This window comes from Nicotiana tabacum, chromosome 5 (genome assembly GCF_000715075.1).
Source record: "Nicotiana tabacum cultivar K326 chromosome 5, ASM71507v2, whole genome shotgun sequence".
NCBI lineage: Eukaryota > Viridiplantae > Streptophyta > Magnoliopsida > Solanales > Solanaceae > Nicotiana > Nicotiana tabacum.
This window is the reverse complement of record NC_134084.1, coordinates 139,221,482-139,237,294: the sequence shown is the minus strand read 5'-3', so window position 1 is coordinate 139,237,294 and position 15,813 is coordinate 139,221,482. Positions and strand designations below refer to the sequence as shown.

Here is a 15,813-nt window from a genome sequence, read left to right as displayed (position 1 = left end):
TTTCTTTTAGTCTCATTTTGAGGGTCGGTCTGGCTAACTAAGAGATCCTTGATTAGATATAGGGAGAAGCCTTAGCTCTTATTATTTTGTTTATTTATTTGCTTAGGATATAGACTTTATAAAATGCACTAGAGAATCATAAGAATTATGAACTTCATAAGAAGTTTAGTTTTTTAGCATCACATAATCTAATTGCAACTTTTGCATGATCGGATGTAACTTTATATGAATTACTAATAAGAATTATTAGATTGAATAGACTACATTAATTATGTCCAACAATAAGGTGTAAGAGTATTCCTCTACATATCCAGACCTTGAGTATATCGATAAACACACAAGGGGAGAGGGGCTAAATTGGATGTCCTAGAATATGAAATGACACTAATGTTTATGCTAATTCTTTGAAAGCAAAACAACAGTGCTAGTTGTATTTTCGTTAACATTTAACATTTTTCTCTATTTTCTTGGACGTAATGGTACCACCCTGGCCCCTTTTATTTATCGTTTAAGGTTTGACGCATTTATTACAAAAATCATTTACTACCATTGAATTGTAAAGAGTATTTGATTAAGTTACCCCCATCTATTAATGATAACTAGTATCTATTCTTATAACTTTTTATAAGAAAATATATATTGGGAGAGACGGTAGATACAAAAGAATATGGAAATGTTATTTTTTGTTGGAACATATAAATGTAATGGATATTCGTATAATAAATTAATAAGGAAACACAATAAAGAAACATACAGTTATTTCCTAAAGTCCAAAAATGTTCTTATAGCCTCAAAACTAACCATTATATTCTTCCATGGCGTGTGTGTTCTGGATTGTCCCTGTAAATATGTTTTCTGAAAATCTTCACCAATTAAAAAATCGTAAAGAAGTTAGGGCCAAGCAAAGCATTAAAAAGAAGATGAACTCACTCTATAAACATGCTATGACTAAAAGGAGGGAAAGGTAATGTCATTGACCTCTATGTTAGAGTAAGTGGGCGAGTGACTAATGCATGGTACTTTTGAGTTGAAGCTTGAGGGTGTGATGTTATGATAAGGTGCTCAATCCACTTTAATTATTCTTGGCATGGTATATCAAGGAGGTTGTTTGATGAACGGTTGTCCCTAGGTGCAGTGTAGTTCAAATGCTCGAGGACGAGCAATTGTCTAAGTGTGGGGTGTTGATGTTAGGCTAGAAACTCGTGTTTTGGCCGTGGTATTACATTCCAATGATTGCATTTTTATGTGCGTTTGAGCTCAAATAATAGTGAATTACACTTAGTACGTGTTTTATGCAAGAAGCGATTTGGAGCTCAAAAGTTAATTTGGAGCTAAATTGATCGATTTGGAGCTTTGAAGTCTGAGTAAAAGCCCAATGCATTAAGCCCGGATCGTATTTGGAAGTCGTGTACCAAGTCTGGATGTTAAAAGAGAACGAAAAAAGTTCACTCTCAGAAAATTGCTCTACTGCGCCGCATGGGGCGCCGCAAGGCGCGGCGCAGCAGTGTAAAGTTGAGCTTGAATCGAAAATATGAGGCTGCAGATAAAATGCACTACTGCGCCGCATGGTGCGGCGCAGCCTGCGGCGCGGCTGTGCAAATTCTACAGAGCTAGTCCTAGTTCGCGCAAGAAAGGTTTTTTTAGTCTGGGCCCGACCCTACTTGGTATAAATACATGTAAAAACACCATTTTGAAGACTTTTGACATATCTTAGACCTAGGGAGATTATTGCGGAAGGGAGAAAATGTTTGGAGAAATTTCCGGAGGAGATTGGCATCAAATTCTTCATTCCTTCATCTTTGCTTTGTAATTTAATTATGCAATTTATTTGGGAAATTATGAACACGATTATGAGTAGCTAAATATTTAGTCTAGGGTTTTGATGGAACCTATTGAAGGATGAACTTCTTGTTATGTTAATATAGTTTGTCTGGTTTAATCTCTATTTGTTCAACTATGTTCTTGTTGTAGTTAATTGATAGGATCCTCAATTAGCTGTGCCTATTTAGTGTGCATAACTCGGGAGAGAGTGCATATTTAGGTAGTTGTTGAACAACATCACTCCTAAAGTATAAGAGAGATCTATAACTGCGGGTTTAAATGCGGGATTAGGGATAACGAAGCCTTGGGTGCAATCTAAAGTGAGCTGTAATAAACAAAGCCAGCCAACGTAACTCGGAAAAGTGCGTCTAGTAAATTATCGTGATTACTCGGGAGAGATTTACGGTAATAAGAGTGCTCATGATTGATAGAGACGATTAGGTGAATCTATGTGAAATATAACCGGAAAGGATTCCATCAATAGGGAAATCACCACCTTAGATCCTTCTCTTAATTGTTTACAACTTAATCATAGTTAGTCCTTACTTACATAATTGTAGTTCGTCATAGTTAGTAAAAATATCCTCAATTGTTATTCAAAACGTTTGGGAAGTTGATTACGTAGAATTTAGTAAGTCTGATAAGAGTAATTGGTAGGTTAATTCCTTGTGGGTTCGATTCTGGGCGAAATACTCAGATTATATTTGCAATGTCCACGTATCCTTTTTATAATGCATAGTTGGGCGTGATCATAGCCCAAGCTGCAAAAACTTACTGTTATGTTGGAAAACCCAAATAATAGCTCTAGACCATCGAGTAACGTTTACAATAGAGTTGTCATTGGGAGAATCATTGATAATCAAACCTCCCTGTAAATGATAAAATTAAAATAAAAAATATAATCACAAATAAAACATAAGAATAAATTTTATAAACTTATTGTATCTTTCCTATCAAAACAGAAAGTATGGCTCAACGATAGCAGATAATTAGTGGTCTGCCATGAAATTAATCTAATTTTAGATACCTTGATACTTTATTGGACTGCCTGAACACTATGCAAGTTCATGGAATATAAGAGTGAATATAAAAACATTAATTGTTCCTAAACTATTGAAAATAATATGGATATAATATATAAATAACATTATAGTAGCTCTTGCAACACCAATCACCAGAGAAACCAAAGTAACTTTACCTCCATATCTATTCGACAAAATTGACAGAGTAAAGGAGTCAGAATTTAAATATCATTAGCCTCTTCTCATGCAATATAAATTCCACCAATTTTATTTATTACCACAACACCCAAGAGTGTAGCGTATTGGTCAATGAAGTGTCAGGTTCAAATCCCAGTAGAGACATTATTAGGGTTATTTCTTCCTATGTACATCTTGATTCTTGTCCCTTCCACATGCAGATATGCAGAATATTATTACCGGAAGTAACAAACAAATCTAGCAAAAGTAAATTGAAGATACTTTTTTGATATTCTAAAGAGTTGCAGCAACAAATGGTAAGTTAATGCTAAATCTATATGTAAAGCAAATTCATTATATTGAAGGGCCTAAGAAGCTTCGTTTCAAACATACACGACTCAGTGAAATATTATTACAGAAAAATGTACAATGATGCGTTAGAGATACATAAAGTTAATATTTAAAGCAGCTTCTTAGACAGTTGACTAATCCAGAAGAAAGAACTTTCATATAGAATGCAAGTACTGTACGAATAAGGGAAAGGCTTATTCTTTGGTAATTGTCTATGTTGTTGTAGTGATGTTTGTTCTCGGATTGATTTGGTTGTGTGTGATGTGACTTTCAACTGATTTTTTATAACTAATCAGATTTGTAGCCCTGGTACATGCTTTCAATATTCACTAATATGCATAAAGTAAGTAAAAGAATGAGGCAAAAATAACATGTTACCTTCGAATGCTATAAAACCAATTCAATTGAAAAAGATATTTTCGGCTTAAATCGATCCGGGATTATCTACATTCGAACAACTCTAACTTTGAGATTCCATTTGCATCGAGTTACCTGAAATTTGTTTGATATCATGAAGTTGTGTAGCCATAGTTGCAAAGCAATTTTAATCAAACTGGTATACTGGGTAGATAAAATTGGAAGTTGAAAAGGATTTGAAAATATAAAGCGCGTAAATCAATCAGCTATGGAGGTATATATAAAATAGGGAGTTTAGGTTGGAAGCCCACGTTTGGGAGCACGATCAGTTGTGGGATAAATCCTGGCTGCTTTCCTCCTTATTTTCTCACTGTTATTAATAAAAAACTAATTGCAGATTTTAATAGGTAGTTGTTGATTAAAAAACAACCAACGAAGAACGTGTGAGGATTTTTTTTTATTTATAAAAGCCAATCAAAAAAGGGGAGGAATTCTATTTTTAATAGGCAAGTGTAATAATCCTTTAAATGAATAGAATAACTGCAAAACTCAATCGTGGGAGGATTGCAAGTTTTTGAAATTTGGTAAATTTAAGTTTATTTTTCTGATTTGTAGTTTGAATTTGAAACTCCAATAATCTTAAAGAGTTGTCCTAATTTTTGATATGTGTTAAAATTGTGGGTATTCCACTTGGCAGCCTAGCATAATTTTGCTTTTGTTATTCTATATAGATAGATAGACATGTCTTTTGGAATGGTAAAGTTCATTTGAAAAATATAATTAATTATTTTTTGTTTTCCAAGAATGGTAAATGTTCTGGAATAATTTTTTTTGACTAAAGCCAGAAATAAATAGGGTAAATATTTGAATTTAACCTTAGAACAACAATAACAATAGCAAAAATATACCCAGTATATTCTCATAAGTGGAGCTTGGGAAACTTTATCTCTATCTTGAGCAGATAGAAAGATTGTTTTCGGAAAAACCTCGGCTTTGGTATGCGTAGTTATCAATAGTAAAGGAAAGCTATATTGCTTTTATATATACAAGCAACAGCTATAGGTAAACAAAAGAACCAAAAGCAATATCAGGTAATAATATGCAAAGAAAGGCCACAACTAGCGTCATGCTAAAGCTGTCGGAAAGAATGGGAAGTACGTTATATTACCAACTAACCTTTTATCCTAATCTCCGACCTTCATAACTTCCTATCAATCATCATGTCAACATCATATCATGCCTATTCACCTCATCCAAATACTTCTTAGGCCTCCCTCCACCCTTCTCTAGACCCCTCATGTACAACCTCTCACACCTCCTTACTGATGCCTCCACGCATCTCCTCCTCACATGTCCGTACAATCACAACCTCACTTTCCGAAGCTTATCCTCCACAGGAGCCACTCCTACCTTATCCCAAATAACCTTATTCTTGATCTTGTCTTTCTTAGTATACCAACACATCCATCTCAACATCCTCGTTTCCGCTACCTTCAACTTCTGAAAATGGGAATTCTTTACCGACCAACATTTCGCCTCATACAACATAGCCGGTCTAATCACCACTCTGTAGAATTTACCTTTAAGTCTTGATGGCACATCTTATCACACAAGACACCGGAGGCAAGCCTCCACTTCATCCATCCTACTCCAATATGGTGTGACATCCTCATCAACCTCCCTGTCACCTTGGATTAATGGCCCAAAGTACTTGAAACTACCCCGATTGGGGATGACTTGAGAATCCAGCCTCACCTCCCCCTCGTCCATGTGAGTTACACTACTAAATTTGCACTTCATGTTCTTTTTACGGCTGCTCAACCTGAAGAGTTAAAATTAAAGTGAAACTATATAAGATATAATCATATATAGTGATAAATAAGTGTATGAAAGACATGCCGAGTGCACGAAGCATTCTGCATTCATATAGGGTTTGAGGAACAACCGCACCCCAAAAATGCGATGCAGGCAACCTATTTTGATGCAATCATGGCTAGCTGATTCTACATCTCAAAACGGTTGTATGAAGGAGATATATGTTGAATATAGTATTATTTTGCATGACAACCAAAGATAGTAGTGTATTAACCATTTCTTAATAGGGAATCAACTACATATATGTGACCTCTTCGTTTCTCCTCCCCCTTACTCCTCCGTTAAATTTCCCCGTAATTCCCTCAAATCTCCTTCGACGCACCGTACGCGGTACACCTTCTCTGGAAGCAACCTTTTCTCTTCTTCTCTTCTCTCTTAAATCCCTCAACAGATCCACTTTTCACCTCAAAACCCTCTATCTCCGATGATGCCGCCACCGAATTCCGCCCAATACACTCAACAATTCCTCAGTAGCGTTCTCTCACAGCGCGGCCCTTCCGCACTTCCGTACACCGAAGACGTCAAATGGCTAATCCGGCAGCACCTGTTGTCGCTCATCGAAACTTATCCTTCACTTCAGCCTAAAACCGCAACTTTCACTCACAACGACGGCCGCACAGTTAATCTCTTACAAGCCGACGGCACCGTCCCGATGGTTTATCAAGACGTCACGTACAACATCCCCGTTATTATTTGGCTTATGGAATCTTACCCTCGTCACTCGCCTTTGGTGTTCGTGAATCCCACGCGTGACATGATCATCAAGCGCCCGCATCAGTTTGTGAATCCGTCCGGGGTTGTGTCGATCCCTTATTTGCAGAATTGGATTTACCCTAGCTCTAATCTCGTCGAATTGGCTCGTAATTTGAGTCATTTCTTTGGCCGTGATCCTCCGCTTTATGCCCAGCGTCGTCCAAACCCTAACCCTAGCCCTAGCCCGAGCCCTCATCCTCCACCCAGTACGAGTTTTTCGAATAATAATTCGCCGGTTGGGCCGGGTGGTGTAATTCGGCCTGCGATACCTCCTCGGGCATTTCCACAATCACCTTATGGGAGTGGTAGTACGGGGAGGATAATGGACGATCCATCAGAGGTTTATAAGAGGAATGCCATAGATAAGCTTGTTGTTAGGCTGCATAGTGATATATTAGGGTTGAGGGAAGCACGGGAGGCTGATATGGAGGGGTTGTTTAATGCTCAAGGAGTGTTGAGGCAGCGGGAGGAGCGATTGAATGAAGGTTTAAAGGAAATGCAGGACGAGAAGGAGGGTTTAGAGCAGCAATTACAGATGGTTCTGATGAATAGTGATGTATTAGAGGGATGGCTGAGAGAAAACGAGGCGAAAATGACAAATTTAGGGAATGTGGATGTGGATACAGCGTTTGAGCCGTGCGATCATCTTTCCAAGCAGATGCTGGATTGCACGGCATCTGATTTGGCGATTGAGGATGTGATTTATTCGTTGGACAAAGCTATACAGGACGGGACAGTACCTTTTGATCAGTACTTGAGGAACGTTAGGTCGTTGTCACGCGAGCAATTCTTTCATCGCGCCACTGCATCAAAGGTTAGGGCTGCTCAGATGCAGGCTCAAGTTGCTAATATGGCTTCTAGAGCATCATCGCCTTATGCATTGTAATGGATGTCAGAATCACTTGCAGTCTTGTTCACAGCAGACTGAAGGTCAATATGGTTTTCAAGGTTGGTTTACTTGTGAATAATCTGTCAATGTGCTATATCCCTGGCAATAGATCTTGACACTACATTTTGGCGTGGGTGTTAGATTTTGGTTTATTGATTGTATCATTTTGTTACTGAAGTATAATCATACTTAAGGGATTTTACCCTGAAACTGATATCCACAATTTTCATTTCTTTTTGAAGTCATTGCAAGTTTCTATGGCATTGGGACCGATGATTAGTTTGCTTTCACTCTCTAAAAAATGAGTAGTAAGAGGTTCCGACTCTTTCTTCTTTCGAGGAATATTTTAAACTGCAGTATTAGAACTCAAACAGTGCATGATTTAAGAAGGTATAGGTATAGTGATCAACATTCTGTTTGATACATTTTGTATATTTTTGTGGTCTTATTTTCTAGCATGGGGCATGTTAGGTTTAGGACTTCCTCAAGAACTTTGCATTGTATATGAAATTGTTGAAGTTATTCCATCTGATGGTATTTTTGGGTTATCACTATAATCACCGAGTTCAAAGATGTTTGACTTATTTAGTGAGAGTGGAAGAAAATGCTAAAGCAACAGTAGAATAGTGAAAGTTTTAGAGAAATTGAATGGTGTTAAAATTCTTGGAACGTCCATAATAGGAAGAATGTCATATAAAGTGGAATAGAGGGACATTTGTGACTACAACTCTTGTTTTTAGTATTTTGGAGCATGGAGTGATGTAAATACCGTTTATATGAAATGTCTGCATGGATTTGCTGTGACATGGGATCACACGCATTGGTCCAAGGCCAGTAACTTTGGCTGGGGAAAAACTACTGTGCGACTCCTTATAGAATACATTCTTGTGTGGTTTTTAAACCACATTATGAAAAAAATACATAGGTTAGTTTAGACTTATCAAAAGAATGTACTCTTTTAGAGAAAATCACTAGATTTATAATGACTTTGTTACACGTAGAGAATAAAACATGAAATATATTTTTAATCAATACACATTCTTGAAGTAGTTTTATTTTTAGTCTTTCAATAGGAGAAATCAATTTAGGTTTTCATGCACCTCAAGGTCTGGCTCATTTCCTAATTTTTGGACCGGGAGCCTCATCACCTAAAACCTTCCATTTTATTTAGTTTATCTCTGTCAGATACTTTTCGTCCACATCTTGACATTGCCACAATTACAATTATCTAGCTGTTGCCAACCAATCATCTCCACTAAGCACTGATGAAGTAAACAAGTACAAGATCCAAACTATTGCTTGTTTGTCACTATCACTGTAGGCCAAAAGTTTAACATTCAAATGGATAACTAGATATGCGTGGCAACAATCAAAAGTAAGAAACTAGATAAGAGTAGTTCTAAACTCTCTTCTACAAAAGAACTTAAGTAATTTTTTCTGATACATATAGTTATTATTGCTATATGATTGTTCAATTTCCATACTTTCTAGGTTCTTTTGGGGAAGGAGGACCAGAAACACCTTTTTTTTTTCTCTGTGATGGAGTTTGTTGGTTATTCTATGTTTTGGTGGTGTCTCATGAGGACCTGCAATTGGTAATGATTAGAATAACTTAGAGTGGTGAACTGTCCTTTGAATGGATGATATATTTGGCTTCAAGTTGAGGGTCTATGGAGTGCAGGATTCTTTTGAAAAGGGTAAGAGCTTATAATTTCGAACTATTTCATCTGGAAAATGGAAATTAAAGAATGATAGGATTTTAGTGGTCTTATGTCCTAGGCATTTTGATCTAAAAGTCTTGAGATTAAATCATGCTCACCGCTAATGATTTGGTCAAGCTTAGCATCTCCAGTAAAAATGATGGAAGCCTGGGATAGACATTATCTTGAAGTACAAGTCTCGATTTCGACATTTACTGTTGACACTAGTTGCAAACTGAGTAGAAAATTGAATACTTTATTATGAGAGAATATGGTACTTTTTTGCTTGTAGTTTGGATGTTGATTCTTGTCTTGCTGTCACTTTCAAAAAGTCATTAACCAGGTCCAGGTGATATATACTTTTGACAACACATTAGCTTCTGCTGTTGCTCAACGACCAAAGCATCTTCCATGGCCACTCCACTTCCCAATTATCACTCTTTTCTGCAGCATGCTGTAACAGCTCTTGACAGAGAAGATTCCATTCTTCTCCGCCTTCCATGTTAGGGAATCATCCAAAGTAAAGATTCCAATGAATTTAATAACAGGCTGATTCCATTGATTCTCCAGTTGTGAAATCTCGTCTAAAATTCAGCTGCCATCCATTTCCTACAAAACAATCAATAATCAAACAGTTTTTGTTAATTGTTTAACTGTACAAAGAAGAGAATTGCACTTGGATGGTTCTTAGCGGACTATTGAAGAAGTATAGATATGGTGATAACATTCTTTTCAGATTCATTTGCATTTCCTTTTGTACATAGTTTTCTAGCAGTGCGGCATGTTCAGCTTACGAGTTTCTCATGTACTTTACATTGCATTATATATCGAATCATAAAAGTGTACCTGTCCATCTCGTATAAATTTGATTGGACATAGTCTAAGTTGTTTATCTAACATGCATATTAAATTTGAATGTTGAAGCTTGATAGCTGTCTGGCAGTTGAATTACATTAAAACATTTTGGGATGTCTAAAATAGAAATAGGGATGTATAAGTTTGGAAATATCCGAGCTTTATTCAACAAAAGAAAATGGGATTGACGGAGTATCGGAGACCCAATTCTTGTTTTTTGGTGTATTGTAGCATGGAAGAACGTAACATACCATTTGTATGAAATGTTTACGTGGATCTGCAGATAATCATTCCTCTTTTTCGTACTGTGTCGATGATTGATATGGATGACTACTAATAATATGGAGCCAGTGCTTATGCTTTATATGTAATATGTATCCAAGGTATTCTCAGATGGTAGCCTACGATGTCACTAATCTTTTGCTCCTAGAACCCAGTTCATCAGGATGGACGCTCTAATTAGTTTCTTTGATTTTGGTGTTTCTTCTGCAGTCAATCTTATCATTACGGCCACGGCCCTCCAGTTCATACAGGGGCAAATATATACCAACAGTACAATTTTTTTTAAAATAGCAGTTTACATTGTTTGAAAATTTAATCCACTTCTTAATTAATACTCCTCATCTACGTAAGTGTGCGTGCATGGGTGTATATACCATATCAAATTGTAACGTATGCTGTATAAACTCCAACAAAAGCGCTCAGTTTAACTAAGCACTGGAAGAAATAATACCAAGACACTTGGGTCGTTTGTTTGAGAAACAAGTTATCCCATGATTAATTATTTCGGGATTAGTTATCCCACCCTCCTACATGGATAAAAAATACTACAATCTCGGGATAACTAATCCCGAGATTAGTTATACCACGATTTTTTTCTATCCTAACATGGAATAAACTCATCTCAAATTTAATTTCGGAATTAATTATCCCTTATTCCTCGTACTAAAGTTCTCTTTTACGCCCAAAAATAGTAAAGGAAGGAAGAATGATAGGAAGAATAGTGTGCAATTTAATACTCCCCTGATCCACTTTAAGTAATTTTTTTGATATTTTTTTTGTGGTCCACAATATTTAATATTTTCAAATATTAAGAAGGAATTAACTTTTTCTTTCCTAAGTTGCCCTTGAAGTAAAGAGCAATGAGCAAATTAAGGTTAATATGGTTAATTTTATTAATAATTAATGCTAAAAGATGAATTCTTAATGTGTGAAAAGAGCAAAAAAATTATTTAAAGTGGACCGGAGGGAGCATAGTGATAACTAATAAGGGAAACGTAAGAGGATATAAGGTGAGCACCGAGCTAAGGGGGAAAACTCTGAACAAAAGAAATGAACCATTTAAAGTAAAGGGCAAACACTCTGGGGATGTAGAGATTATATCTTTTTTGCCAATGGTGAGAACAGCATTTTCTAACTCATCCCGCCTATTCTTCTTCTTCCATTAAATTCCATAAATAAAAGAACGTTAAATGTAGACAAGTCAACCTACTTTCTCATACAAGTTAATTTAATAAAGAATATTGGACAAGTGATATCCTTAAACTTAGAGGTCTTCCTCCTTAACCAATCCTCTGAAAAAGTAATGTCGTGAAACAATACATAGATCGTCAAATGCATTGTGCATGGCGGGTAAAACTAAACCTCACCCTCACCCCCACCCCCACCCCCACCCCACACAAGAAAAAGGAACCCAAAATATTAAGGCGAGACCGGTTGCAGACTTGCAGGAATAATCTAATATGTTGGTTTCACAAGTGCTAATGTGTTTCCGCGTTCTGTGTTAAACCAAACTGAGGCACCTTTAAAACTTAATAAAAAGGTTACAACAGACCAAGAGTACCAAGTATTGCATTAGGAGCTCAAACTCCTAATATTTTCAGGCAGAAGTCTCCACGAGCCCAGTAATACGACTTGACTGCTTTGCTAACCATTGCTTCATTCCAATAAATGTGCATACGCTCAAGACGCCACATTAACATTCCTCACTATAATTGCTATAATCTTTCCTTGACAACAGTTCTCGAGAGTTTCTCACTGTCCCATGTCAATATCAAAGTTTCTGCATGCACTGGAGTTGTGCAAGGCCCAGATTTCATGGAATCTAAAGTGCGCCTTTTTAAATTGCATCTTGCTATTTTCACAATGCTTAAGAAACGCCTGTCAGTAAACTGAACCAGAAATACAAATATCAGGACACCATTATAGAGGCTATGCAGATTACTAAGGACTTCTTGCAATCATATATGTGAAGCAATACCAGAATATGAGGTTATAGAATAAATATAATGACACCAAGCACTACTCTAGAGTCTAGACACTGAAAAGAAGATTCATTTGAACCACTTTAGTCATGAATATGCAAGAAGCTGAAGAGTAATATAACTATTGCGGCTGCAAAAAGGATTAACATTGGAAAAATAATTTTGAGAAAGAAAGGGGTCTGAATATGTACATTAGAGCAATATAAGAGCCGAGGGTGGCCCTTCCATAAAGCAAGTAAAGCAACCGCTTTAGGGCCCATAAATATGGGGCCTCATTTTTTGTTATACCCAATAGACTCTATATAAGTTTAAAAAAGAGTTCAGTAAAGTGAAAATTTTTGATTTCTTTCTTTAACAAATATAGAGAGAAGAATTTGCAACTGCTATGATTTCTACCAAGGAAATTACACTTGAAATGAATATCGAACCCGAATTTCGTAAGAAATATGTGATATATAGGAAGTAACAATTTGATGCGAATGTTGATAATAAAATCTCAAAATCTTTCGAAGAGTCCTTTAGAGTTGATTACTTCCACTTCAAAATAGATTTGAACAATTCGAAATATATGAAAATATTTTTGGTTTTCTATTTGGCAATATAAACTAAGATCACTAGATGTTGGAAATTTGAAAAAATATTGCGTTAATCTTGAATGTTCCTTAAAGCATAATAATCAATTCAATATTGATGGTTTAAATTTATTTTCTGAATTAAATTTTTTAAGGAAAATAGTACAATTAGAAGATAGCAGTTTAAGGGATACACTTAATCAAATAAAAATATTTAATTCTTTTCCAAATGCCTAAATTACTTATGAAATAATGTTCATAACTCATGTTACCGTTGCTTCAGCGGAAAGATGTTTTCAAAATTAAAATTGATAAAATTTTACCTAATAACAACAATGTCATAAGAAAGGTTAAATGGATTAGCTATATTGTCAATTGGGAAATACTTATTAGGAGTTATTGATTATAAGAAAATTATTAATAACTTTGTATCTAAGAAAAGCTAAAAAAATAGACTTCAAATAAATAATAACAAAAATTAAAAATTTAAGGCCCCTCGTAAAGTTTGGCTTTAGGCCACAAAATTCATCGGGCCCCCCTGATAAGAGCATAATGGTCAGAATTCTTACATCTGGAAGATCAAAGTCACCATCCTTTGCATCGCAGACATCAAGTGCTACCTTCCGAAGCAGTGGCATCTAATTGCATAAGAAACATTATTACGACAACTTAAGGTTCATGTCTTTGAAGAGAAAAACACATTATCTGTGCTTACCCTTGAAGCGGCACGGATAATAAAATTTTTGTCTATTCCAAGGCCCTATCATTCAAAAGTTGAACTTCAGTTCAGTAGCAACATTTATGTAAGAACCTCTTCAGCGAGAGCATATAGTTATCTCACATAATAATAAAATCATGGCGACCATATCATTTCAGCCACCCTAAAACATCCCTAAGTTTGTACATTGTCAAATAGTGGGATTAGATTCGCTCAGACTTTCTAGAAGTCCTCACGCATAGAACAAAAAGGCAAAAAGTATCAGATTTAAGTTTATATCATATTTAATGTGCCCTTTGGAAGAAGTTTTCAAATTCCAACACTCTTCTTCCTACGTCAAGCTTTCGATGGACTTCCCAACCCTCTTCTTCTTCCTAAGACTCCACCACCCCCACCAAGATATGCTTCCCGCGTCCAAACCCCAGTAAAGTCCGCCGGTATCTGACATCTCACGCGCCGGATTTTCCGGCGAGATCTAGCCACGCGCCGGCGCGTGTGGCATCTTCCGATGACTTTTTCAATTTTCTTTCTTCTGACATCCTCTTCTCGAGGCTTTTACGAGCCTTCCCGTCTCAGTTTCACCAAAATCCGACGACTTTTTCTTTTTTCCGGCCATTAAACACCAGAATCCGGCGTCTGTTTCCGTTGTTCAGTACCAGAAAAGCTCTTCCCTTCCTATGTTCTGTTTTCCACCCACTGTGACTATTGATTTTTCTAACCTTTGAGGTTTTTCCGGTCATTTCTCACCTCTTTTTTTGGGACAGCCGCATCTAGAATATGATGGATTCTACAGAGAAACTCCTACTTCTCTCTAGAATCTACAAAACTGGAAAACATGTCTTTCGTCAAAGTTGCCTCTTGGCCAACCCTAGAACTTGGGGGAAGACGCCATCGAAAGCTTGACGTAGGGCAAGAGCCGCATTTCTCGCTATCTGAGGAGCACACTCTCATGTGCAAGGGCTTCTTGAGATCTTGTCTGATTGGGTCTTTCTCCAAATGGGTTGGTTCTCCGGAGGCTGTTAGGAACTGGGCAGCAGGGGCATGAAACTTCAAGGACGGGCTGAAAATATTGCAACTGGGGGACACACAATATCTCTTACGCTTTGTCGACGAGTCTCAAGCTTCCGAAATTCTTGTAAGAGGAAATAGGTGGTTCGATGGGAACTTCTTAAAGCTAGACAGATGGGTGGAGCACGATGGGTGTCTAGACCCTCGTTTCACCGACGAATCATTGGTGGTCAACATGGTGGGTCTCCTGGTGCATCTTTGGTGTCTTGAATTATTCAAGAAGATTGGGGATATCTGTGGGGGTTTTATTGATGTCACTTGCGGCTTACACGATCTCTCACGAGTGAGGATTGTGGTGAGGAAAGGGGGCAAAATCCCTGTCTCCACTGTAGTGAAAGATGGCTACTTAAGTTATAGGGTTTGGTTGAGTCCTGAATTTCGCCCTATCTTTATGCCTAAGATAGTGGCGGAAGAAAAGGGAAGGTCAAATAGAAGGGAGAGGTGGGGAAATTAGTCTCTGAGGAGAGGGGAGGGCTCACCGGATCAGTGGACTAAGCCGGAGTCAGACGTTAGATCGAGAAGAGACGGGAGGTTTGATTTTGGGAGAAGAAGACAAAATTTCAACAGGAGTAAAAGACGTGAATGGGTTAGTGATGCGGGCTGGAAAGGCAGAATGGGTCAGTCCTCTTCTAATTATCCTAGGGCCAAGTAAGATTTCAGCAAGTATAGGCCTGGGCCTCCTCACATAGGCCCAACAACTTTTCCCAATTCTATTAGAATTGATCTAAGGGGCCCAAATTATTTCAAGTTGCGTCTGATAAGGCTCCTAAGCATATGGGAACAGTCGTTCTTCCTTCTTCTGCCAATGGTGCTACACACAGTGGTATTTCTTCACCGAGCTCTAGTGACCTGCGCCCCTCTTCGATGGCCGCTGCTTCAGGGGCAGCACCGGCTATAGATGGTGTTGTTATTCCATGGCCTCCCTCCTCTGATGGGCCCTGCTCCATCGCTCCCTCAGCTGCTCCTGGGCTTAGTTGTATTGAGGCTACACTTCAAGCTTGTTCTTCTTCGGGGAAGATTGTTGAGCATGCACCAACTGATGTTAGTGCCGGACCAGTACTCCCAGTTAAGATGCCGCCAAGGGTTCCATGCTCTCCTCCTTCAGGCTACCCTACTGGTGTTTCTGGTCATTCCTATAACAGCGGGGTGCTTATTTCAGAGGTTGATACCCCTCAAGGAAATGGTGAGATCCTTTCGGTATCTAAAGTTTCTATTGCTAGCAATGCTATGGTCTTGTATTCCTCCGGAAGGAGCAAGGAAAGGGTTCATATAGAAGACGCCTGTCCAATTTCCTCACGGATGGGAGGAGGGGATATGTCTTTCTGGATGGAGGATAAACTACTAAACTTTGGGAAGTTTCTAGGTGTTTCTTTTGAAGGGAAGGAAGATAG

At 37.6% G+C, this 15,813-nt stretch overlaps 2 protein-coding genes across 7 annotated transcripts in view; one reads left to right on the top strand and one right to left on the bottom strand.

Annotated features, from left to right (window-relative positions):
• The first annotated feature begins 5,843 nt into the window (after positions 1-5,843).
• LOC107828341 (protein ELC-like) lies at positions 5,844-7,486 on the top strand. The gene has a single exon (XM_016655629.2). It carries the CDS (start codon positions 6,028-6,030, stop codon positions 7,240-7,242), a length of 1,215 nt encoding a protein of 404 aa, XP_016511115.1. The 5' UTR covers positions 5,844-6,027; the 3' UTR covers positions 7,243-7,486.
• Positions 7,487-11,337: 3,851 nt separating this feature from the next.
• The window catches only part of LOC107780392 (BTB/POZ domain-containing protein FBL11), a 55,323-nt gene continuing 50,847 nt past the window's right edge, over positions 11,338-15,813 (bottom strand). For 4 of the 6 annotated variants that reach the window (XM_075254129.1, XM_075254134.1, XM_075254133.1 and 1 more), the window contains 3 exons: positions 13,352-13,396; positions 13,206-13,274; positions 11,338-11,971 (listed from right to left, as the gene is read on the bottom strand). In XM_075254129.1, the coding sequence (XP_075110230.1) occupies positions 11,798-11,971; positions 13,206-13,274; positions 13,352-13,396 (288 nt within the window). In that variant the 3' untranslated portion in view covers positions 11,338-11,797. The remainder of the gene's footprint in view (positions 11,972-13,205; positions 13,275-13,351; positions 13,397-15,813) is intronic. The other 2 variants (XM_075254130.1, XM_075254131.1) reach the window with 2 other exon arrangements.